General features: G+C 42.7%; 1 protein-coding gene across 8 annotated transcripts in view; it reads left to right on the top strand.

The window, feature by feature from the left end:
* The window catches only part of SHANK2 (SH3 and multiple ankyrin repeat domains 2), a 675,055-nt gene that overhangs the window by 376,697 nt on the left and 272,032 nt on the right, over nt 1-26,326 (top strand). For all 8 annotated transcript variants that reach the window (XM_074230853.1, XM_074230850.1, XM_074230845.1 and 5 more), the window contains one exon: nt 6,689-6,764. In XM_074230853.1, coding sequence (XP_074086954.1) covers nt 6,689-6,764 — 76 coding nt within the window. The remainder of the gene's footprint in view (nt 1-6,688; nt 6,765-26,326) is intronic.

The following is a 26,326-nucleotide window of genomic DNA, read 5'->3' on the forward strand; positions in this document are numbered from 1 at the left end:
TGAGAAAGTATATAAAAGCTTGGAAGAATCACTGTTGAGAGTGGAATAGTAAGTTCATTGGGAGGTATAAAAAGATTGAGGACCCAGTTGAGATTATGAACCATTACTTTGTAATGGACCCAGGCAATGTGGCATCATGACTTCCTTCAGCCCCATTTTGCTTCATGGGAATAGTAACAAAGGTAGCACAGATGGCATGGTGATGTTGAACTGAGGCTTGACAGGACCAGAACCACAGCAACCTATGGAGCAAGAGAGTCTCCTGAAAAGGGCAGTGCAACATTAAACTGATTCATCAAAGGGTCAAGATAGCATCCCATTATTTTCCAGGAGGTCCAATCTACATTCTGGTGGACTTCCAGCAAACCAGCTGCCTATCAGAAAGACCACATTGTCACCTTGGGACCAGCCTATTGTCTTTTCTGATTATATAGTTGCTGGATAACACCCTTGACCCCATTTCTTCTGTAGAGTGTTTTTGTGTTTGTTATTTTGTTCTATGTACACAGGTTCTTGATGAATGAATTTTGAATTGAAATATTTTTAAATCTGCCCTTAGGTTAGCAAAGGATTGGTGAACCCAGTATTTCATTTAATCATCTCTAATGATGTTAAATGGAGTGTCAGAAATGCCTTAAAGAGCACAAACCATGATATTATTTCAGCAAAAATACTAAGTAGAGGCTAATTAGGTAGAAACAAAAGCAAGGACACTGTGTCTCAGCCGCATTGTGCCGTATCCAATCCCTTGATATTTTGTCTTCTCCCAACCAGTTCTCATTTCATGGGAAGTGTATTTCCTGGTGGGATGCGTCTTATGGCCATCCAAGTTTGCAGTTCCTCAGATCCTGCGAGGATTAAGACGATAGCTTGAGGAGTCAGGTCCCAAACTCCAGAACATCTCCTAGCTGCTACTTTCTCTTAGTCTGGTTTTCCAAGTCCCACTTGGTTTACCTCTGTAAAACTGGGACTTAGCTGGAGTAATGTGGGAAATTCACCTTTTCCCCAAATCCCAGTCCTTAACTTGGAATTCTTGGCTGCCACACCCTCCCCCCAAAAGGTGCATTCCCATCTGCTTCCAGAAGCACCTCCAAAGAGCTATCTGGAAAGCCTCACATGCCTTGAAGGAGGACTGCCTTCCAACATTATGATGTCCTCTGGGACGATCCTCAGAACCTCAAGGCCATATACTAAGCACTGGCAGATGCAGGTCATGGTAAGGTTCTCAGTAAAGTTTTCTGTGAAGAAGTCCACATTTCCCTCACTGGATCCAGTCTGTGAAGCAGAGGAAAAAACTCCTACAAACCATGCAGGCAGCTTGCTCATTCATCCCTTGCCCAAGTCAAATGGGATCATATGGGATTATTTTCTAGAATTTCACTTTCTTCGAACTGAAGTTTGTCATGCCCCTGTTTTCACAAGTAGAAATAAACAGATTGAATTGTCAGATTGTGTGTGTTTGCGTGTTTGTGTGTGGACCTTCCTGTGCATTCTTTGTGTTTCATCACTTGAAAAAAATCAACACATGTCCTGAGATATCTGTCTGCTTTCAGAGAGGGAAAGGCCCCTAGGGAAATCCCAAGTCCAACTACCTTCCAGAGCACTTTAAAGTTACTGAAACACTTTACCTATATCATATCTTTCAATTCTCACTCCATAGTAGGTTCCATAGGTAGTTTTGTTATTCCCATCTTCTAACTAAGGCTCACAGAGATTGAATAGTTTCCCAGGATCCCCTAGCTAGGAAGTTTGCAAAGCAAAATTTGATCTGAGGCCTTCCTTCCTCCCAGTCCCTCCCAATGGAATGATGACTCCATCTAGTCCATAATGATGGGTTCATAAAAAGGGGTAGGGACACTCAAGCAGATGGGCTCAGAGGTAAGATGAGGACTCAGTTGTTGATTCCTAGCCCAGTGGCATATAGTACTGTTTTTGCCAAGACTTTGATTTTAAAAATTGATTTTTAAAAAGGAGGGGCTTTGGGTGAAAGTAGTAAAATCCCATTTTACCAATGAGTACAGTGAAGCTTGGAGACATAACAGAAGGAACTGGGAATATTTAGGCTAGAGAAGACTCAGGATAGAGAGGAAGGCAAAGGAAAGCTATCCTTTGGACAGCTTGGAGGGGGGAATCTTTCAAAGAGACAAATTTCGTCTTCACCTCAAGAAAGACCTCAAAACTAGAACTCTGTCCCAGAGTGGGCTCCATACCTCTGAAGTCCCTTCCAACTCCGAGAGTCCGTCATTCCATGAAGTGAGTCCAGGGTTATCCAAGGAAGAAGTGATTTATTATATAAGTGCCTACTGTGTGTTAAGCACAGGTCTAGGGACTGGAAATGAAAGAAAAATTTATAACTTCTCTTTCCTCTAGAGGCAGCTTTGTCATCATTTTAGGGACAAACTAAAAGAGGAGACATGAGTTAAACAAGATCTTACATGACCCTCTGTATATCTAGATGACACGGGTGTCTGGAGCACTAAGTGTTAAGTTCAAATCCATCTTCAGACACTTAGGAGCCATAGAAACCTGGGCAAGTCATTTCAACCTGTCTTGCCTCGGTTTCCCCAACTGTAAAATGGATATAATAACATTTGCTTCCCAGGTTGTTGTGAAGAGCAAATGAAATCATGATCATAAAGTGCTTAGCACATTGCCTGGAATTTCGTAGGTCCTTTATAAATGCTTTTCTTCTCTCAACCCAAGGCAGACCTCTCATGGGGCCATTGATTTGGGAGGAAAAAATTCTGTTTTTCATGTTGAATTTTAAAATTTCCTCCTTTGAGGTTCTGAATAACAGGACTAAAACAGATGGGGACCCTGTCACCAAATGGATAAATGGGGAGGAAAGATTGCAAGTCTTGGCCTTCTTGGCAGCAGCTGGCCAAATGTCTAGTGGACCATTCTAGCTTCTGACCTCTATTTGGCCCTTTGGTTAAAGAGCAAAACTCTGTTTATTTGTACTTCTTCAAAGCTTGACAAAGTGGCATTTATGATCGTTGGGATGATGGCACAATTAAGATTGGGGTGGGGGGGTCCACAGATGTAACAACTTGGCATAAGACCTAAATCTTTTCAAGTTGGGATCTCAGAGCATAATGTGCAGCCCCCTCATTTTCTTGTTGTTCTGTCACTTTCCAGTTCAAGTGTTTTTAGTCCAAGTATTCATGATCCCATTTGAGTTTTCTTGGCTAAAGTGCCATAATGATTTGCAATTTTCTTCTCTAGCTCATTTGACAGATGAGGAAACTGAGGCAAACAGGTTTAAGGGGTCACATAGCCAGTAAATATCTGAGGCTGGGTTTGAACTCAGGAAGGTGGGTCTTCCTAACTCTGGGTCCAGCGCTGTATCCACTGTGGCACAATCTACCTGCCCCCTCATTTTTCAGGGGGAAAAGAGATACCCAAAGGCACTTAGTGAATAATAGCAGAACTAGATGACTGCTACTACTGCTACTACTAAAGTCCTAACTGATGTCCAGGTGCAGTGATAAATTGAGTTTGAAAAGTTCTGTAAAAACTGTATCTTCCCAGTTTGGGTTTCTCACCCCACCCCAGCCCTGCCCAACCCCAGATTTGTTCCATGTGATTTTTATCTTAAGCTATATAAAGACACTTGCTTTTCTATTATTCCATAAACTCCTGGAGGGCAGGGCCTGCTTTGTTATTTTTTAGCACAGGCTTAATACATATGTATTAAGACATAAATTATCATCCCAGTTTTACAGATTAGTCGACTGAGGTTCAGGGAAAGGAGGTGGTTTATTTTGTGAACACACAGGAGACATCCAAGTTCAGATTTGAACTCAGATCTTTATCCCTCCAAATCTAATCCTCTCCCTAAGAGGGAAGATCCTCAATCTCCAGTCCAGAACCTCTGTACCTCACTTTTGTCTTACTTTGTTCTTTCTCTGTCCTTCAGTCTTCTTTCCTCTCTTGTCTTTCTTCATCTTTGCCCTTCTTTCCTCCTTCCTTTTCTCTTCCCCCGTGTGACTCTCTTTGGGCTGATAGTTGAAGCCCGGTTGGTTCCTCTGCTTGTGCCACTCCGCCGCCAGTGATTACTGGGCTCTTCAGTGGGTCTGCGGAGGTCGAGGGTGGCCATTTTCATCTCTGTACTCATTTGAGCAAACAGAGGTAACGTCCCCTCCCCCAGGCAACTCTTGGACACTACAACTCTTGACCCTGGTCCTGAAAGCTTCTGGCTCTGAGAGCATAGCCACCCAATCAGCTGAGAGCTCTGAGCAGTTCCCTAGGTAACCAGCACACAGCCACCCAGTTGAGCCTTAAGCAATAGGGGAAACAGGAAAAATAATAATAATTAATAACAAAGCCTTAGGTCCTCCAACAGCTGAGTACTGTGGAATGACAAAGCAGTAGAAAGATTGAGAAAGGGCTGGCCTGGATGCTCTTCTAGGACTCTCCCAGATTGAAGGTTTGGTGTTTAATGAGAACACAAAAGTCAGAGGATGCAAAGTGTGCATCCAGCCTCCACTGGAAAGTACTGAGGAACTGCTCTCTTGTCCTTCGGGTCCCTGTTCTCTGTGAATGACATAGAGGAAATAGAAGGGCAGCCCCCTGAGAGGGCAATGATGATTCATATCCATGCTTCAATTCATTTCAGGCTACAGGCTTTGGTAACAGGGCTCCATCCTGGTTTTTGTCTCACTAGATTTCCAGCATAGAGGATCGTCTTTGCCCTGCCTTGGCCCCTGGCTATGGTGGAAAAGAGAGAGGAGTCTGAGAACAAATGAGAAAACAAGATGAATAAATGTGAACTACCTTGAGGATGGAGTAAACATTGATAAATGGGGGCAGAGAAAGCTTGAGGAAGACCTAGATTGTTCTTGAACTGTGTCTTGAAAGGATCTGAGGATTTCATTGGGGGGGGGGGAGGGATTCCAGGCTTAGGGAGACAACTTGGGGGAGATGGGATGTGCTGAATAGTAATTTGGCAGGGTTAGTTTGACTGCAATATGAAATGGGTGAGGACAAGGTTGGGGAATCAATTCACAATCTTACATTGGACCAGATTATGAAAGACTTTGAATGCCAAACAGGGAAGTATTCATTTCATTCCCGAGGCAGTAGGGAGCTATTGAAGCTTCTTAATCTGAGGGAAAACTTGTAACACAGATCTGTGCTTCAAGGCTATCTGGTGATTGGGGAAGGCAGAATCTGAAGCTACACTGGCTGCCTACCTACCCCCAACATGTCCAGGGTATTCTCAAGCTCAAACACTGAGAAAAGCTGAGCTCTATAACCCAACGGTGACTGTCCTCTTCCGCTGCTCTCCTGTTGAGGTTTCCAGGCTGCTCCTCTAGGGCTGCCTGGCTCCAATAGTTTCTCCCTGATGCTTAGCTGTTGTTTTTCCGAATGGAAACATGTTGTAACTCGGAGCTCGGTTGGGTGGGCATTGGAACTCTAACGGGTGGTGGGCTGAGGGTACTGAGGAAAGTTTTCACATTCAAAGATCGATCGTATAAGAAATAGCCAAGGGCTAGTCATCTCCCAAATGTGGTGAGAACCACTGGGGACATGAGGAAAGTCTGGGATTTGAAAGTGAAGGTTCTCTCTTCTCCTGATTGGTTGATGTCAGACTAGTTGGATAATTTTTTTTCCAGTTGGAAAATGGTGGATTTTTTTCTTTCTTTTGTGTCTGGGAATAAAATCCATGAATATGGAAGCATGATCATTGTCCTGAGTGGAACAAAGACTTCTGATTTTAGTCCAGACTTTCAAACAGAATTCTCCTGAAGGTTCCGTGTTCTGTAGGTTTGCATAAAATGGGTGGGCCATTTCAGGGGAGAAAAGCATGAACTCTGATTAGGAAAAAACTCATCTATTAAACAAAGGGTATTAGGTCTGGTGCCAGACAAGGTGAGGTATAGTGATGGGGCAAGGAGAGATAGAAGTACCATGGACAAGGAGCAAAGGCTTCCATTCATTCATTGGGAATGTATTCAAGTCATCACAACAAGCATTTAGTAGACCCCAACTGTATGCCATTCCATTTATTGTTATTCAGTCATTTCAGTTGTTTCTTCCTCTTAGTGGCCCTATTTGGGTTTTCTTGGCAAAGATACTAGAGTCAAATCAAGCCTCAGACACTTTCTCGCTGTGTGACCCTTCCAAGCCACTTCCCCATGTTTGCCGCAGTTCCTTCATTTGTAAAATGACCTGGAGAAGGAAATGGCTAAACCTCTCCAGTATCTCTGCTAAGAGAACCCCAAATGGGGTTGTGAAGAGTTAGACATGACTGAAAAAATGGACGATAAACCATGTGCCAAGTGCTTAGGATTTAAATACAAAACACAAATAACTCTTGCCCTGACATCTTACTTGTTGAGTTCCCATGGGTTTCCATCTCTACCCCACTACTGACACACAGTGTGGGTTGCCACTACCAAAAATTCCATTACCAAGTGGCCCATGGTTCAATGTTGAGTCTCTATACTCTGAGCCAGGCTGATCCTTTGAAAATAAAGAGTAAAGTTCAGATCTGAACTGAGCTCCCCTCACTCCAAATTTAGCAAGTTTTCCACTTTGTAAAGACACAGTGACTACTTTATTGTCATCCTCTCTGTCCAGGCCAGAAGAAAAGCCTTTTGGGACATAGAATGTCAAAGGTGACTTTTGCTTTGACAATGCTAAAACTTTCTAAAAATCATTTTTTCCTTCTGTCTTTGCACAGAAACTCGCACTGATCGAACCAAGAAACTCTTTCGACACTACACGGTGGGCTCCTATGACAGCTTTGATGCCTCGAGGTGAGATAGATTTCTTATAGCTCCCATGATACTGTGGACCAAAGTCACTTTTGTGATTGGCTAATGGTTGATGATGCTTGTCGGAAGATATGTGGACATCATACACTGTTTTATTTGAGTTGGGATGTTCCTGGGGCTTTGGTGTCTCCCAGAAAAATTCTGTTAATGTCAGGGCATCTTGCCTCCAGGTGTGGGTAGCTTAAGGTTTGAGTGTTAGCTAGTTCTCTGGTTTATGGGCTGGAATTTGCACCCATGGCCCTGGGGGTTTCTTGCTAGAAAAAACATAGGCATCTCTACTGGGAGAAAATTCTACCAGTTTGGGGGAAAAGGAAAAAGAAGCAAACTTTTCTCCATGGCATTGTTACTCCACAGGTCCATAAAACTTCTTTTCCAATTTATAAATTGAAATTCTTCCCTTCATCTGAGTGCTTTAGATTCACAATTCCTTTTTTGCCATTTAGTCTCCCATTTAGCCAAGAGAACAGAGCTCTCCTCCATGGCAGTAGCCCAAAATTCCCTTCAGAGTGAAAGTCCTGCCTTTGGCAGTTTTCCAAATGGGGAGAGTGAAGTTTCATATGTAAAACCTTCCATATTCAGACACTTAATAATGACCTAGCTGTGTGGCCTTGGGCAAGCTACTTAACCCCATTTGCCTTGCAAAAACCTAAAAAAAAACCAAAACAAACAAACAAAAAAACCTTCCATAGAGGATGAGCAATGAAGGCCTGTTGGGAGACAGAAAACTTTGTGTCTATTGAATTTTCCTACCTAAACTACATGTGTGGGATATTTGATTGACTGGGGCACCATGTTCTGACAACTCATCTGGAGACCTACTATATAAAGCCCAGAAAGTTAGGATGTGTTCATTGGATGAATGAGGAGGCTACATTGGGTGAGAAGGATAATGTCCAGGTCCTAGGCAGATGGCTTCATTGACAACCCCATTCATTGGACCATATCTCTCACTGTGTCCACTAATCCATGGTTATTGATTATCGAATTATTCCTTGGCATTTGGATTACTTGATAAGTTATCAATCACCTGTAAACCTACCTGGATCATAGAAGTGGGAGGGGGAGGGAATAAAGATTGTCCTTGATGCAGCAGCCCAGGGTTCTCTGTGCTCTAGGTCCTCAGCTTGCTCTTGTCTGTGAACAGATACATGGTTTATTCTTGATACAGAAAAGATCCAACCAAAGTCATCAGATATATTTTCTTTACATGACTGGTAAGAAGGGGAAAAGGGAGGGCGAAAGAGAGGAAGGCACCAAGTATCTCTATTAAGCACCAGATTTTGTGTTAATGCTTTACAAATATCTCAGTTGAGGTCAGGGAATAGAATGGGGCAGAGAATTTGCTTTGAGTTACTGTAGGTTAAACATGTGGCAATGGGCAATGTGATTCCAGGGGCCCATGGGACATGAGAGGAGACAGCTTACACACCATACTTAAACTCCATTTCTACCTTTGCCATGGCTTGCTAAACAATAATGAAAGACCCCACTGTCACCATGGGACCTGATATTCTCATCATTGAAACAGAGTCCTTTTTTGTACTGCCCTCCCAACCCCACTGGTGGGTGATAAACAGGATGGGTGGCCCAAACAGCCAGCAGACCCATGCTGAGCCACTGTGCATTGAGCCAGGTTGGTCCTCAAGTGGCAAATTCATTCTACTGTTGGGCCCCAACTGGACTCCAGAGACCAGAAAGACAATACTTGGCCTCCTAGGAGATCCTTCCCAAGGGTGCTGTGACTGTCATGGTGGGTTTGCATGTTTAGAGGGAGGAAATTGGGCTAGGATGGCAATATTTCCTTCCATCTGGATAACTAAATATAAATATTTTGGTTTTCACTGATGTTCTTCCCATGTCCCCCAATTAATTGACTCATGAATCATATTTCCTAACATTTCTTCATTGAATCTCCATGACCCATCATTCTGTCCTCCCTGTCTCGATCTTCCTAAACCCATGCTTCCTCCTCAGGGTGTCCTCCAGTCCCTCCAACCCTTTGTATCTTCTGAGATCAACATCCCAGCTCTGCCTTCACTTTCTCTTCTTCTCATCTTCAGTCCCAACTCTGTAGAGCCTTCTCTTGAGTGCATTGCTCCCTAGTTTTGTCCTTTTTCACATTATGTTGTCTCATGATGCTGGAGGTTGTCCCTCATTGACCGCACTTCTCATACTCATTTTCTGTTGATTGGAGTTGGAGAAAGTGACTTCGCTAGCTCAGAGCATTGCAAGTTTACTAACCTCTTCCCAAGTGGGGCCTCGGTCAAGTAAGGCAATCCTTCTATTTTTTTCTATACAACAGTTTCTTTTCTTACCATGAGCCTTCCACATGCTCCTCTACCCTAACCCTATTAATCACTTAACACTTTCCTAAAACCAGTAGGGACCATCACTCTCAGAGCTCGTTTCCCCGCTTTGTGCATCTCATGTCCCTTACCGTCATTCTGTATTTTCTTCTTCTTTATCCCATTAGTCATTTACAGCTACTAATTTTCAGAGGTCCTGACTCCAGGACCATCACTTTGTCCACAGAGTTCCCTCCATGCTATCATAATAGATACCTAGCTAGGTGGCACCACAGTAGATAGACCTCTGGCCCTGTAATCAGGAAGACCTGAGTTCAAATGCATACTAGATGTCTGACCCCAGGCAAGTCACTTAACTTCTTTTTGCCTCCGTTTCCTCAAATGCAAAATGAGGGTCATAATGGCATTTACCTCCCAAGTTTGTTGTTGAGGATCAAATGATATATTTGTAAAGCAAATGGCACACAAAAATAAATACTTGTTCCTAAGAAATATTTGATCCTTCCTCTTCCCTTCAATCTTCATCCTTCTTAATGTCTTTATAGCACTGGCCATTATTAAGTGCTCTCTCTTCCTAGAGTTACTCTGCCCTTTGGGTTTGTAATGACATGCTTTTCTCTAGGTTTTTTTTTTCTCCCAATTTTTCTCTCTAGTATTTTAGGACTACTTCCTTTCAGTGTTCTTTGGTCTTTACCATCCAGCCCTAGTCTCTCTCCTAAGCTACAGTCCCACATAAAGTCCTGCATGCACAGTCCTACAAAATACAAATCTGACATTTCAAGTTTGACTTTACAGGAGCATCTCACTTTCAATGTGTCCAAAATATAACTCTTTAGTTTTGTTTTATTTTTCTCCCAAAGCCCCTTCTCTGTTGATCTTTCCTAATTTCCTAAAGGCCACCACCATTTCTTTTCAATTTCCTAGGTACACACCCTTGGCATTTTCCCCAACTCCTCACTCTTGTTCATGCTGTGTATCCTATCAGTCACCAATACTGTTGTTTGTCTCTACCATATATCTCATATAAATCCCCTTGAGTCTACATAGAGAGTAACCTTATACCCTCATCACCTCTTTCCTGGACTATTGGAATAGCCTTCCAATTAGTCTCTCCGCCTTATCTCTTTCTACTTCAATTCATCCTCTGCTCTGCTGCCCTAGTGTTTTTCCTGAAACTCAGATATGGCCATGTCATCCTTCCCCTCATTCCCCACATACCTCAATAAACTCCAGACTCCTCATTTTCTCTAGTACTAAATATAAACACTTTTCTTTGCATGTAACACTCTTGTTTTTAGTTTTTGCAAGACAATGGTGTTAAGTGGCTTGCCCAAGTTCACACAGCTAGGCAATTATTAAGTGTCTGAGGCCGGATTTGAACTCAGATCCTCCTGACTGCAGGGCCAGTGGTCTATCCGTTGCATCACCTAGCTGCCCCACCATGTAACACTCTTTATAACTTGCACTTTCCTTCAGACACTCCAGCCAAACCAGCCTTCTTTCGTACACACATAGTTCCATTTCCCCTCTCCATACCTTTACACTAGTCCCCATACCTAGGGTGCATCCTGGGATGCCTCCTTTCCTTCAGGATTCAACTCTCTCTCATCACTAACCATGGTTGGCCATTACCTTGATCTCAATTCTTAAATATTTCATAGGGATTTTTTGTTTGTTTGCTTTCATTGTGGTCAAGTATTCAAAAGGTTTTTTATTCAAAGGAGGGATTCCAACTCTTTTGCTTGACCCTATAGAGCAGAACAAGGACCTGTGGGGAAATTGAGGCAGGTAGGATGTCAGGAAATGCTCCTTGAAACTTCAGGCTGCCAAAGGATGGTGGTTGTTGTTCAACTTTCATTCTCAAAGAGACTAATAGCATCATCAGGAGGGTGATCTGTTAACTTGCAAGTGAATTGAATCTGAATGAGGCAGAACTGGGTGGTATCATCAACCTCCCTCCTCTCTTTCAGTGTCACTGATATTAATGGCAAGACCTAAGTCAGGACACCTGGAAATGGCCCCCAAATGTAGTGGGAGACCATGGTCTAAGGTCTTTTTCCAGGTCTCAGTTTGTTTGAGATAATACCCATTAAGTCATTAAAGGCTAGAGATGAATGAAGGCAAAAGAAAACTTGATTTGCATTAATGGGCATCCTTTAAAGGGAGGGGGCTTCTTTCTCATCAAATCTCTATAAGCTATGTCTAGAGGATGAGTACTAAGTATGACAAAGAAAGGATTCTTTATTTCCTTCTCTACTCTAATCTAAAGGCCTTTTGAGGTCTCTCTCATTCCCGATATTCTGTAAAACACTCAGTGAAAATATCCTGTATTCAATGTGGGTGATGGTTTGATTTACTTCATCAAACTTTGTTTTTGTCGTTGCAAGAGACAATGGAGTGGGGGGTGTTGTTATTTGGAAGTGAAAATGCTGTAAAAACAAAAGATTCACTAAAACAATTGTTTAAAAAAGGAAAAAACCAACATGGAAAAAATCAAGTAAGAACTTCATCAAAGCAAGTCTTGGTTGGTCTACAGTATTTGGGGAAGCAAAGGTTTTTGGCTGGGTCTTAGGAAACCATTTTTCCTGTCTTCCACATTCCTCATGGAGAGGCTGAGGTGGACTGAGATGTCCACCTGTGGAACTTTGAGGTCATCTTCTAGGCTAGACAGTTGAGGAAACCAACTTCTCCAGGTCTCCTTTTTGAGGCTTAGGAAGCCAAGTGCCCACCAACATCTGGAGGGTGATGGGCATCTATCATCTGCTAGTCACTGTGCTATCTCTGAGGATATAAAGTGAGACCAAAACAGTCCCTGCCCTCAAGGAGCTTCCATTCTAAGATAATACAGAGGGACCATGGGAAATAGGAAATGGTATTGGCAAGGAGAGGGCCAGGAAATAGAATGAGACCTGGGCCATCTAAGGTTACAGTCCAGGTCCATGGTAGGGAGCAGATGGGGGTGATGGTCCAAAAGTGCAAGAAGTCAAATGGCCAGAATCTTTGGTGCCTAATCCCACTGGTTTCCTGCCAGGGCAGCCAGCCAGAAGGCCACCCAATGAGGAAGATCTGAGTGAAATAAGTCTCCTGAACATAGACAGCTATTGGAGCTGATTTTCTACTCCAAAGTCTGTACAAAATCAATCTGTTTTTCTGTTGTTGTGAAGACTATTCCCTGAGTATATTGACCTTCAGGGCAGGAGCAACAGCAGGAATGTGAATCCCTCCCCACACACCTCACTCCTGCTTCAGTTTAAGGTAAAATCAATAGTTCTCTAAGTATTGTGAAGTCTGAAAGAAAACAAAAGGCCGTTCTGGTTGTCCTGGTTAAATATATCCCTTCAGATCTGAATGGTCAGATGTGGTTATTAGAGTTCTCTGCTTCAGCAGGGTCTGGGCTAAAGAAATAGGCCTAGTGTTGTTCTCATGGGTGCAACCTTTCCACAGAGTTGAGGACACTCACTAGAGAACAAATACTTCTTTGCAAGAGGAATATTATTCCCAGGTGCACAAGAAGCTACAAGGGGCAAGAATGGCTAAAGTTAAGTAGGGGGGCAACTAAGTGGCATAGTAGATAGAGCACTAGCCCTGGAGTCAGGAGGACCTGAGTTCAAATAATTGCCTCAGACACGTAATAATTGCCTAGCTGTGTGACCTTGGGCAAGTCACTTAACATCATCGCCTTAAATAAAATGATAAAAAGTTAAGTAGGGAAGGTTAAGTTGGGAAGGAATGAAATATTGGAAAGCAAGCAGAGAGGAAGCCTTCTGGGGCAGGACTTTGGATGCCAGATCTTCATAGTAAATGACTGGAAAAGGGATGCAAGAGATGGGCAGAGGAGAGCCTAGAGACTGTGATCTTAACATGGAATTTTATTTACAGAAAACCTATTGGCAAAGGGATAATCTTAAGGAAAAAATACTTCCACCTTGCTTGAAACCACCAATCATCCAGCCAGACTTGGAGCACTTCTCACAGAATTATAGATAGCATCCAACCTTCTCTTTTGGCTCTCTGGGTCACCCTGGACCCTTCAGGTTTCTGGGGAGGAGAGCATCTGTTGGATCAGAATGGACACACACACTGGTGCTAGTTACCAGAAGATTAATAAGCCTTGGGTTAAAATCTGGGGAGTGTAAAGGCTTGGGAATTAGAGGCCCTTGCTTCAGATCCTGACTGATTCCTCCTGGCTTACTGATGGAAGGTGAATTGCTTCATTTCTCTGAACCTCTTTAAATGCCTATAATAACAAATAGTACCTCCCATTTCTGTAGCTCTTATTGCATGGACTAAACACTGTGTAATTATTATCTTTAAAAACCATCAGGGAGGTGCAATATTATATTGTTCAAATTTTGTAGATGACAAAACTGAGGCAAAGAGATCATGTTTGCCTGCGACCACACAGCTGGATTTGAGTAAATTCAGGGCTTGGCCCCTCCAGAACAGCACCCTCTCCACTACCATGTATATGTACTATGTTAGGCCCTTGGAATAAAAAGAGGAAAATGAAATCATCCTAGTCCTCAGGAAGCTTGCTTTTCTATGGGGACAAGGAAACACAATAGATCCAAGTAAATGTATACATTTTATCCTCGTTTTTAAAATGAGCCTAGTTCAGTGGGAGTGATGACAACCCTGGGGCAGGTGGGATGAGGATAGGGATGGGGAGAGAGAGATCTGAGCTTTTCTTTGAAGGAACCAGGATGTTCTATGAGACATTGGTGAGGAGGGGGAGGGCATTCCCCCAAGGGTATGCAAGGAATGGAATATCTTGTTTAAGGAACAACTAACTGATCAGTTGGATTAGAAGGGAGAGTAGGGTGGCTAGGTGGCGCAGTGGATAAAGCACCGGCCTTGGAGTCAGGAGTACCTGGGTTCAAATCCTGTCTCAGACACTTAATAATTACCTAGCTGTGTGGCCTTGGGCAAGCCATTTAACCCTATTTGCCTTGCAAAAACCTAAAAAAAAGGGGGGGGAGTAAATGAAGGAGAATAATATAAAGTAATCCTGGAAAGGCAAGTGAGAGTCATATTGTGGAAAGTCTTCAAAGCTGAGGACTTTACATTTTATTCTAGAAGAAATAGGGATCTATAGAATGTTTTTGAGTTAGAGTATGGAATTAGGAAGATTAGTTTTACAAACTGTAGAATATTCATTAGAAAGGAGGGGCTGGAGGTAGGAAGGCTAATTAAGCCATTGTAATAGTCCCTGTGAGAAGTAATAAAATCTTGAACTACAGAGGAGGGAATATTCTTTTTTACTGGGTTCTATCCTCTGTCCAAGTCTACACTTTTTCATGTCTTTAACACCATGGAATAGTAGGGGGAAATAGTCAATTTTGAGTCAGAGGACCTGGCTCTCTTCCTCCCTAATTGCAGTTCCTTGGACAGTTCAATTTCCATCTGCCTGTGAAATCATAGAAATAGAAGGGCAGAAGCCTTGGGAACCATCTAGTTCAGCCTCCTCACTTTAGAAAGGAAGAAACGCAAAGCCCTCAAGGTTAATTAAACCACTGTGTCAGAGCATTAGAGATGGGTCGTGAGGGCTAGTTCTCTACCCACTGTACCACCCCACCTTTTCATCCAGTTTTCTTGTGAAGTGGAGGAGAAAGGTCTTGCAAGTGCCCCCCAAACTCCCTATTGACAGGCTTGGCTCTCTTCAGGTTGACTCACTTGCTTCTCTAGTGTTTTTCCCTTTCTGAAAAGAAACAGAAAAATGGTTGCCATTTTCTCAATTCCTTCTAATTGCCTAAGCCAGCCTTTATCTCCTCTTCTAAGGGAGTAGGTGATAAGAAGAGAAGGCGTGTGTGGTAAGGAGTGCTTCATGGCAATTCATGTGGAGCGAAAGCGTCACTCGCTAATGGCCTTGAGGAGGAGCTGTGCCAAAGTTGTGTGCTCACTTACTGAAGATCTATAACTCTGTTTTGTTTCATCAAGCTCAGTTACTGCACCAGCCTGCGCTGAAGCTTCTAGTCCTATCTCGTCCATTGACTTAATGGGTAACCCTGGCCAAGTCACTCTCCTAGAGTCCCACAATTTTTCAGTATGAGGTGAAAAAGGTAGATTGACACCTGGCCATTCTTTGGACCACAGGGAAGACTCTGCTGAGGTGCACTTGCCCCTTGTGGGGAGCTGAAAGTTGAGGTTAGCCTTGGCTAACTTGGGTCTAGAGAGTGGTAGGAATGGTCACATCAAGAGAACAAAGTGGCAAGGACCAAGACCTTCCCTCTCTTCATGACCCTGTTCTTGGTGATCCATTTTGGTCTGGGGAAAAGGGACCATTGTCTGCTGTGCTAAGTGGCTAGGCTATCTGGTGACAGTCCCCTTTTGATCAGGGCACCCTCCCCTGAAGACCATGAGAGATCCTGGGTTTTCTTGATAAGTATTATTGACAAAATCCAAAATACACTGTCAACTCATGGAAACTTAGGTCTCCGTGTCACCCATGAGGCAGAAGTTTCAGCCCAAGACTTAATGGATGTTGACCTGGAAATGATCTCAGAAATCTTCTGATCCATCCCATCCTGCCCTGTTACAAAACACAAACCTAGGCCCCAGAAGGCTGTCATATCCCTCAGAATTCTAAGCTAAATCTTTTCTCTCCCAAAGAAATGGTCTTTCCATTTCATTCTTAGATTAATCTCTCATGACTTACTATGAGAAGTGGGTCATAAATTTGATGTAAAAATGGCTTTCAAAGTCATTGAGTCTAGCCTCTTCATTTTAGAAGTGAGAAAATTAAGGCTGAGAAAAGTTTAGTGACTTGCCCAAGGCCTTGCAGCTGTGAAGTGTGTAAAATAAGACTTGAATCTAAATCTTCCTGACTTCAAAAATGTCGGGCAAAGGGATTTCTCAAACTTAAGATCTTAATGCGGAAAATAGTCGGAGATCTCAAGATTGGAAAGTCCACAGAATGGAAAGAGGTCTAGATCTAGGGTCAGAGGACCTGAGTTCAAAATCTAGCCCCACTACTGACCTTTGGAAACTCCTTTTTTCCTCTCTGGACCTCAGTTTCTCAATTTGTAAAATTAAAGAGCTAGATTATTTGGTCTCCACATTCCCTTCCAGTTTTAGAGGCAAGCTTGCAGGATTCCCTAGCCGATAAAAAGCCCAATTTGTTGAACTTAATTTAATTTGACACAGTTGCTGGCACATTATAAGTACATGATAATGCTTCTTTTTGGCCTTTTCTCCCTAATTCTTCTCCTGCCATTCTTCCATCCTTCATTCATTTCTTCCCTCTTTTTCCTCCCTTTCTTCCTTCCCTCCTCTTTCCTTTCTTACTGCCTTCACTCCTTTCACTCCCTCTATTCTTCCTTTTTTGCCTCCTCCCTTCCCTCCCTCCCTTCCTTTCCTCCCTCCCTTCCCTCCTTCCCTCCCTCCCTTCTTCCTTCCTTCCCTTCCTTCTCTATTGCTGGACATCAGGTATGTCATGAAAATATAAAGTATACAAACCTGACCTTAGATGCTTATTAGCTGAGTGACCCCGAATAAGTCCATTAATTCTTTGGAGACTCAGTTTCTTGATCTGTAAAAGGGAGGATTTTAATTGCAAATACTTCAAAGGGTTGTTGTAAGGAATAAATGAGATCCAGCCTGGAAAGTGTTTTGCCCAAATGGCAGCTCTCACTGTTACTATAGTTATTTACAGATTGCCTTTGAAAGTACAGCTGTGTTTCAGTCTCCCCAAGATGGAGATAGGACATAAAAGTCCTCAGTGAGAGGCACAGTTAGTGACAGCAGTTTGAATGAAAAAACTCATTTGCTCAGACTATCTCTCAGAAGCATAGAGCCCAGGGAACAAGGAAGAACAGTGGGGCTTAGCCTCTCCTCCCTCCCTTTTGCAGGTGAAAAACATGAGTCTCAGGCTAAACGGGGCACACAGAAAACTGAGCCAAGCTATCCAGTCTTAGGATGCTAGAGTTAGCATTACAGAGATCTCAGAGGTGCTATGTCTAATCTGTCTAATTCCCTTCACATTATCCTTGACCAGTGAGCAGCCAGCCTCCTGTTTGAAGACTTCCTAGGAGGAGGGGAACTCGTTGTATCCTAAGATTTTCCATCCCACTTTGTGGTGTAGTTATTTGTAAGGAACCTTTTCATTGTTGTTCATTCATTTTCAGTCATTTACAACTCCTTGCCACCCAATTTGGGGTTTTCTTGACAATGATACTAAAGTGATTTGCTATTTACTTCTCTAAATCATTTTTTTCTGTATGAGAATCTATGGCAAATAGGGTTAAGTGCCTTGCCTGGAGTCACACAGATAGTAAGTGTCTGAGGCCAGATTTGGATTCAGGGAAGATGTCTTTCAGGTCAGCACTCTATCCAATGTGGTGCTACCTAGCCGGCTCGACCTTTTTTTCTTGATTTGTTCCTTAGTAGATTCTAAGAGCATTAAGAGTAGATTCTGCCCCTGAATCCCAGTTGTACCAACTGAACTATATGGCACATGCCTTAATCTCTCTTCTAAGAGATAGCTCTTAAAATATGTGAAGACAATTGGCAAGACAATTGCCCTAGTCTTCCCAAGATAAACATCCTCTATTCCTAATCCATCCTCCTTTAGTATAGACTGGACACCCTTCCCCCATTATGGTCCTGCTTCAAATTAGGTGTTAAATGGTCTGAACTGGTAGTCTCAGACCTGGTCTTCTCTTTCCCAAAAACTTCTCTCCCCTTCAAATCCTTTACTTTGTGATTCTGCATGTCTCTTGTGACTGTCTGCATCACAGACCAAGCATGAAAATTTGATTTTATGGCCGAAAGCATCCTGAAAGGTACACTCCCTGCACTTCGGTGATAGAAGCAGGCATGTCACCCTTTCACAACCTGGCCAAGAAAGAAAATACAACCACTCTTCCCAAGCCTCTGAAAATAAATGTTGGATGCTTTTGTCTTTTAAAGGAATTCTGGAGCACAAATCAGAAAACCTCCTCTAAAGATGGTCAGTGACAGTTTTAGAGGTGGAAAAGAGTCTTAAGAGTTCCTAAAGGTCAATGCCCTTCTCTCATTTTATAGGTGAAGAAAGGTTGTTACCTACCTTGGGTCACACAGGTAGTAAATGCAATAGGATTGGAAATGAGATCCTGTGATTTCAAGTTCATCACTCTTTCTTTTTTTTTGTTTTTTTTTTTAGGTTTTTTTTTTTTGCAAGGCAAACAGGGTTAAGTGGCATACCCAAGGCCACACAGCTAGGTAATTATTAAGTGTCTGAGACTGGATTTGAACCCAGGTACTCCTGACTCCAGGGCTGGTGCTTTATCCACTACGCCACCTAGCCACCCCCACTCTTTCTACAATGCACAGTTGCATAAATCATCATCTAAATCAAGCTCTGACATGATCCTCCTTGCTCACTGACTTTTAATTACTCTCTATTACCTTTAGGATAAAACATAAATCCTTCAGTTTGACACTGAAAGCCTTTCATGATCTGGGTTCTCACCTCCCTTTCCATCTTTATTTCAAATTCTTCCCTTTCATGTAGCCTGATTTTTATCATAGACTCTTATGCCTCAGTAAATTTGTAATAGGAAATAATTGATACCTTTCAGCCCCAGATAATATAATTAACACTTCTCTGGACCTTGGGACCTTCATCAGGTGAGAATGCCTCTTTGATTGAATTACAGATGAGGACATCTCTAGACCTTTCATTGAATCAATCAATCAAATGTCTAAGCCATGTATGAATTAGTACTTAATAAGTTTGACAGAAGGGAATAACTTGGGTCATTAAATGAAAGCAAATCATTCCACACAGGAAGTAATTTGTGGTTGCTGGAAGAGAATCAGCAACTTCTGAAGGTTTGGATCAAGCAACAAGCTAATCCAGAATCCAGTTTTCCAGGAAAAGAATAGGCTGTAATGGATGAGCTCTGGACAGATCCCTGAAGGGTCTTGATTTCAGACCTTTTGAATTTTGAAAGTTTATGAGTTGAGAATTTTCCATCAGTGTTGTTAGTAGTTCCCTGGAACAGAAGTGACTGGGATCTAAACCTAATCAAACAAACCTAGGAAAGACAGCTTGAGGTCTCTAAGAATGCACTGACTCCCAGGGTCCAGCAGAGGGCTCATAGACTAAAGGGTAGGGGCAGTTAAGTGATGCAGTGGATAGAGCACCTGGAATCATGAGGACCTGAGTTCAAATTCAACATCAGACCCTTTATAATTACCAACTATGTGATCATGGGCCTTGCAAAAAAAACCAAAAACCAAAAACCAAAAAAAAAAAAAACGAACTGGATGCTCATAGACTAAAGGGCAACTTCATAAGGATTCCTCAAAGGGAAAGGGGAAAGGAAATTTTAAAAATACTTCTATCTAACCAGGCACTATGAGTGAATTTGGTGGTGCATGTACTGTCTAAACCTAAGCCAGTTTTCTTCTGGATAATGGAAGTATACAAGGGCAACTGTGTCCCAGACTTTGAAGGGAAAAGTGTTGTGCCTCCTCTTCTTAACTATAACATTTTAGTACATTTGTGTTGTGTTGTTTCAGTGGTGTCAAACTCATTTTGACCCCATTGAAGTTTTCTTGGCAAAGATACTGGAGTGGCCTGCCACTTTTTTTTCCAACTCATTTGACAGAGGAGGACACTGAGGCAAACAGAGTGATGTGACTTACCTAAGGTCATAAAGTTAGTAAATGTCTGAGGTCAGATTTGAACTCAAGAAGATGAGTATTCCTGACTTTAGGCTCAGCACTCTCTCTATTCTGTCACCTAGCTGCCTCTATCTTAGTAAATACTGATTTCTAAAAGTTAATTAATTGGGGTTGACTAAATATTCAGTTGGGAGAGTCAAGCCATAGGAAAGCAAAGTATCACAGAAATAGTTAGGGTCACTGTTGGAATTTAAACCCAGGTTCCTGGACCCCAAAGGGAGAGCTCTTTGACAAGTTCCGTTGAGGGAATTTCAGTAAAGGACTTGGTCGTGTTTGAGATTGTATGTAACTGCAAAATGAGATGCGTCAGGTCTTCCATGTTTGAAGCTTGGGCTTTGCCTTTCCTCCCTCATACATCCTACATCTTGTGGTTACCGGGTCTTAACTGTTCTGTTTCCCAGCATCCCTCATTTCCTCGTCTTCAGCTCCATTCCTGCTGACCCCACCTTCATGGCAATCCATTGTTACTGACCATCTGGATGCTTAGAGTTGTCTCCTGCTCTTTCAGAACAATCCTCCATATGTTGCCAGAAGAATCCTTCTTAGATACCAATTGGAGTTTGTCATTTCTGTCAGTGTCCTCCTGAAAAAAAAAGGTCAAATTTTTCTACATTCAAGGCCCTATAAACTTACCTCTACCCCACCTTTCCAATCTCATCTCCTTCATCCTGAATTCCAGTGAGTCATACTGTGACACTTTGCTCCAGTATAACAGGAGCCCATTGACAAAGACTCCAGTGGCTCCTTGTCACCTCTCAGATAAAATATGAATTCTGGTTTATCTCTTGAGGCCCTTCAAAAGCTGTCCCCTTCTTTCATTTTCTATGTTGCTATTTATTGCTTCCTTTCCCCCATTCAGCAGATGTAGGATGTATGAGGGAGGAAAGGCAAAGATCTTAAAGATCTGCCTAGGACACTGAGAGAGATCATATAATTTCCTTTTGCCACTAAGTGGAGCAGTGAGTAGAACATTGAATCTGAAATCCAGAAGATCTGGGTTCAAATCCAGTCTCAGACACACCCTGGACAAATTATTTCACTCTGTTTGCTTCAGTTTCCTTCTCTTTAAAGTGATCGGAGAAGAAAATGGCAACTATTCCAGTATAAGGAAACCTCAAATGGGATTGTGAAGAGGTGGACAAAACTAAGGAGACTGAACAAGTTAGAGTCAAGACTTGAACCTGTGTTCTCCTAACACTGAGATCAGCTCTTCCTCTTTTTTCAGTTTTTTAAATTGCTATTTTATTTTTTCAATGTTATGAAAAATTTTCAACATTCATTCACATGCATTTTGCATATTTTTAAGTTTGCATAATTTCTTCCACCCTCCCTTCTCACCCTCGTCCCCTCAGCAACGAAGTCAGGTGAATATTATACATGCACACTTGTGTTTAACATGTTTACAGATTAGTCATTTTCATTATGAGGAATTAGGATTAAGGGCAAAGAAAGAAAATCATGAGATAGGAAAGAAAAACAGAAGAGAAATTTTTAAAAAGTGAATGTAGTGTTCATTCAGATTCTATAGGGCTTTTTAATTTGTTTTGTTTTGTTTTTCTTCCTCTGGATGGAGATAGCATTATCCATAGCGGGAGGGCACCTCTCTACTTCACTCATACTAAAGTTGCTGCTGTTGTTTTTGTTCTTCTCTCACCTAGAAGATCTCTTCTAGCTCCAAATGCTGAGTCTGGGCTAGCAGGTTTCAGTGGGCAAATGAACTATTATTTCATGTTGGTCATGGTAATTGCAACAAGGGATATTCAAAAAATGACTCTAGGGTGGCTAGGTGGCGCAGTGGATAGAACACCGACCCTGGAGTCAGGAATACCTGAGTTCAAATCCGGCCTCAGACACTTCATAATGACCTAGCTGTGTGGCCTTGGGCAAGTCACTTAACCCCAATGCCTTGCAAAAAGCTAAAAAAAAAATGACTTTAAATGTGGGGGAAGTTGGTGAATTCCTTTGGTGGAGTGGGCTCTTTGGGTGGCCTGCTTATTAGCATTCTTCCTCCTCAGGAGACGTCCTTGCCCACTACTTCCCACCCATCCTTTATGTGCTATTGTTTTTCCCCGTTAGAATGTAAGCTACTTGAAGATAGAAATAATCTTGTTTACCTTAATTTAACAGCCTGTAGAATATTGTACATGTATAATAAATGCCTGTTTATCTAGCTAGGCTGTAGATAGCACCCTGGTTGAACTATGGACATTCCTTGCTCAGAAATGCCCCATTTGGGATAATCTTCTCTCTAAGATTTACCTACTGAGCAAAATTTTCCTTTATAGTAGAGTTTAAACTAATGCAACTGATCTGTAAACTCAGTGAAGAGTCTTTAAGAGAAGCTGGAAAGAACAGTGACTGGGCTTTCTGACAATGCCACTCAGATCTGGACAAGTCCATTTTCTCCCTGGCCTTGGTTTCATCTCTAGGCTCTCGGTGAGCTTGACTCCCAAGTGACCCTCCTCCATCAAATGAGGGAGTTGGATGAGAGGCCCTTCCATAACCCAGTAAGCTTTGACATTCTGTAGCTGATGAAATGCCTTCAAATGAAGACCTTCTGCTGTGCTCTTGTCTCTCATCACTGTTTTTCAGAAAGAAGAAAATGTCAGCTGTAAATGGGCTTCATTTGAACACCTAGCTGATAAGCGAGCACTGGCTCGACCACATGCCTGGATTATTTGGAAGATAATTTGGTGTTGTTTTAAGCCATTTCAGAATCTGGGAAGTTTTTTGAAGTTACAGACAAGATGAGAACTTTTTATAGTTGCAGGAATATATAGGAAGTTAAATGACTTTTGTGTCGTCTTCTTCCTTTGGTTTCTCTAAATACCATTCCCTCGCCTGCCTCTCAAACTCCATTTAATGAGCCCAAAGGGAGGGAGATGGCCTGGGGTGGGGAGTGGTGGAGGGGCCACAGAAAAGAAATGCCTCTGGATGTAACTACAACCTCCTTCCCCCTCCCCAAAGTGAAGATCCTCCTGTGTCTTATATCATAGTCTTCGCAGTGTTCTCCTTCATTCACTCACCCAACATCTGGGAGGTCCTCCCTGGAGCCTTTGACACACGTCCCTCCTGCTCTGGTGCATGACCACAACTGGTTTGATTGACTTGTCCCAACCCATCCAGACCTCCTTGGATCTGGACCATTTCAAAGTCAATCCAATATATATTTCTCCCAAATGTTCTTCACTTCACAGGGGTAATACAAAACTAGGTTGCTTCAGCTCTACTCCAGGTCTGCTCTTGGCTTACAGACTTTTTTTTTTAGGATTTTACAAGGCAAATGGGGTCGAGTGGCTTGCCCAAGGCCACACAGCAGGTAATTATGAAGTGTCTGAGGCTGGATTTGAACTCAGGTCCTCCTGACTCCAGGGCCGGTGCTCTATCCACTGCACCACCTAGCCGTCCCAGCTTATAGACTTTTGACAATCCAGTTCAACTGGCCTCCTCTCTATTGCCCACACAGAAACCTCCATCTCCCACCTACATGCCTTTGCCCCAGCTGCCCTACATGCCAGATGCCAGGAATGCCTTTCTTCTTTACCTCCCTTCCTTTAAGATAAAGGCAGGCACCATTTTCTGCATGAAGCTTCTTCTGGACCCCCCCCCCAACTATTAATAGCTTCCCTCCACAAACTAGCTTAAGTAGTTATTATGTGGGCATTAGGTATGGAACCAGAAGAGTAGGGATTCACTATACATTGATGCTGTATGTACTTGTATCTGGACTTTACCTCCAACTTAGCATATAAGAAAAGGGGAAGGGAACATGTATTTATTAACAACAGGCACTATGCTAAATATTTGATAATTATGCTCTCATTTGATCCTTACAACAACCCTTGGAGGCAGGGGGCATTATTATCCCTATTCTACAGATGAGGAAACTGAAGCAGATAGGAGTGACTTATCCAAAGACACACATCTGAGGTCTGATTTGAACTTAGACCTTTTTCATTCCGGACCCCACATTGTCTACTGCTGCCTGATAGAAACTTTTGGGGAGGAGGGATTGGATCATTCTTTGTACTTCCATTTCCTGGCACAGGGACTGGTACATGGTGGGCACTTATTGTAATTGAATGATTGGTTGATACCTTGGGGCTAGTCTCTCTCTCTGGGAAAATTCCTCCTCAGTTCAGTGAAGGGTAGTTGATCTCCAGGGTGCCTCCTAGTGACGACATTCTCTGTTGGATATTCTCAGGTCCCTGTCCTCTCTATGTTTTTCTGTCCTTTCAGAGCCTTCCCACTTTGAGCTTCCATGTTCTTTCTCCTAAGGTCAGAGTCAGACCTCCTCTGTGTGGGCTCCCTTCCCCACTCCAACAGTCTGTCATTCCATGGTCTTCTGAGGTTTATAGGAGCAGCTGATGCTCAGAAGTCAGCTAGCCACCCACCATGATGCCCATGCTGTTTTCCCATAAATTGGCACCAATGATGGGTGAGATGCTCAGTTTAGTCACTATGTGGGGACAAGGTGGCCATTGTCAGCAGGAAAGTAACCCAGCTGGAAGGGACCCTGGATATATGTTGGCATCTGTGAAGTACAACAGGATTAATCTTGGACCTTCAGACTCCTGCTAACAAACTGCCATTCATTTCATTGAAAATGTTTTGATTAAAACTCAGCTTTCCTAACGAGGGTTGGGAGAGCAGTTTGGGGCAGTCATGGGGAAGCCCAGGCAGATGGTGCCATGATGTCTCTGGGCCCATCTGGATTGGAGCAAATCACACTGCTTTCTTGATACACCGTGACTGAGATGGCTGGAGGGCATGTGAGAGAACCTGGTACCCAATGAATGATGGCAGCATCAACCCCTGAGCTGTGTACCCTGGGACCTGGAGGGGAAAGGAGCCCCTGTTGTCCCAAGAGGAACCTTGCAGGGATGACCTGTAGGATGTAAAGATGCCTCTCTCACATGACCTTGGCACAACATGCTGGCAGATATATGCTCAGGCACTGATGCCAGCAGCCTAGAACTGCCTCTTATTCCTTGAGTGTTTCTTTTCCCACCTTACATTTCTCTTCAAGTGTTTGACTCCTCACTAATTATTTTAGACAAGTGATCCAATCCCAGGCACCATAGAGGAAACTTTATTTCCTTGGGAGCCTGGGGTATCATTTACCGCTACCTGTCCTTAGGGAAATTACCTAGGAAAACTCATTTGACCTCTCAATCTTAGTTATATCAATTACAATATGAGATAATAATACCCACCTGGAGGTAGGAGGCCGGCTTTGATGACCCAAAGGTTTCTTTCAATGGATCATAGCTTGGGCCGGTGAGAACCTCATCATGCTTCTCATTAAGATACTGAATTATCCTCTAATCAAGGTGGTGAGCCACAGTGAGGTAGGTAGTCCTTTTCCCTCCCTTTACTTTCCCCTTCCCCTAATTATTCTTGGCTAGTTCCATGAGACCAAACTATATACAGAATCTCAGAGATGGAATGGATTCCAGTCGCATCTAGTAAAACTATATGTTCACAAGAATTCCTCTTCAAAAAAAAAAATTCCTTATCAACAACCTGAACATGCGGTCCTATAGTCATAGCTTGAACACATCCCATGATGGGGAGCTCACTACTTCCCAAGGTAGCACATTCCACTTCTGAACTAAACCCAAACTAGTGGTTCCTCTTTTATGACATTCAACGTAAGTTTACCAAATTGCTTCTAGTTATGTCTTCTGGAGCTAAAATAGTTACTGGTCCCTCTTTAATGCGACAACCCTTGAAAGCAGAGAATTTGTCAGTGGTTATGGGTTTGGTTTGAAGAGCAATGACTTGGGGTCTCTTGTCCCCAAATCATTTTCCCTTTCATAAGGACTAACAGTACCTGATTCTCCTTTGTGTTGAAGCATGGAAGGCCTCTGTTTAAATGCAAATAGAGTCTTTCATGCAGAGTTAATAAATGAAATGGATTTTGGAAGAGATGATTCAGCACTTGGGTTCAAATGAGCTTATACAGTTGCTTCAGACATATTGCTGGGCCCTGACAGTACAATTGAAGTAGAGGACAAGAAAGGAAGGAAACGTCAGATACGTGGCCCTTTGTGCCACAGGTGACCCTGGGCTTTGAGAGAGGAAGGACTGAAGACAACAAACTTCCCTTCCTTCATAGGTTTCCACCGGACTGACTCTGATGTTTTTTCTCTAGGATAGTAGGTGTCAAGTAGGTCAATAATACTCAAAATAAAGCCAACATTAATCCATCCATCAAGTAAAAAAGTATTTCTTAAGCAGCCGCTATGTATGAGGTGCAGGAAAAACAAAGAAGTCTCTCAAAGATTCTGGGGGGGAAATACGAAGGAATGAATGACCAAAAGAAAGAAGAAATCTTTGAAATACTTACTGGGTACATCAGGTACCAGCTGATCACAGAAGATATAAAGATAATGATTAGGCTTTGCCCTCAAAGAGCTTAAATTCATATAGGAGTTTGCTGGCCAAGGAAAGACATTTTGTTTTAGAGTTACAAGAATGGAGAGTGGAGGGAATACTGCCGACTGGACCCTTTCCAAGAAATCATGTTTCTGTGATAACTGATCCCATTGCGTGATGGGGGATGCT

The sequence above is a fragment of the Macrotis lagotis genome, chromosome 3 (assembly GCF_037893015.1).
Source record: "Macrotis lagotis isolate mMagLag1 chromosome 3, bilby.v1.9.chrom.fasta, whole genome shotgun sequence".
NCBI classification, from domain to species: domain Eukaryota; kingdom Metazoa; phylum Chordata; class Mammalia; order Peramelemorphia; family Peramelidae; genus Macrotis; species Macrotis lagotis.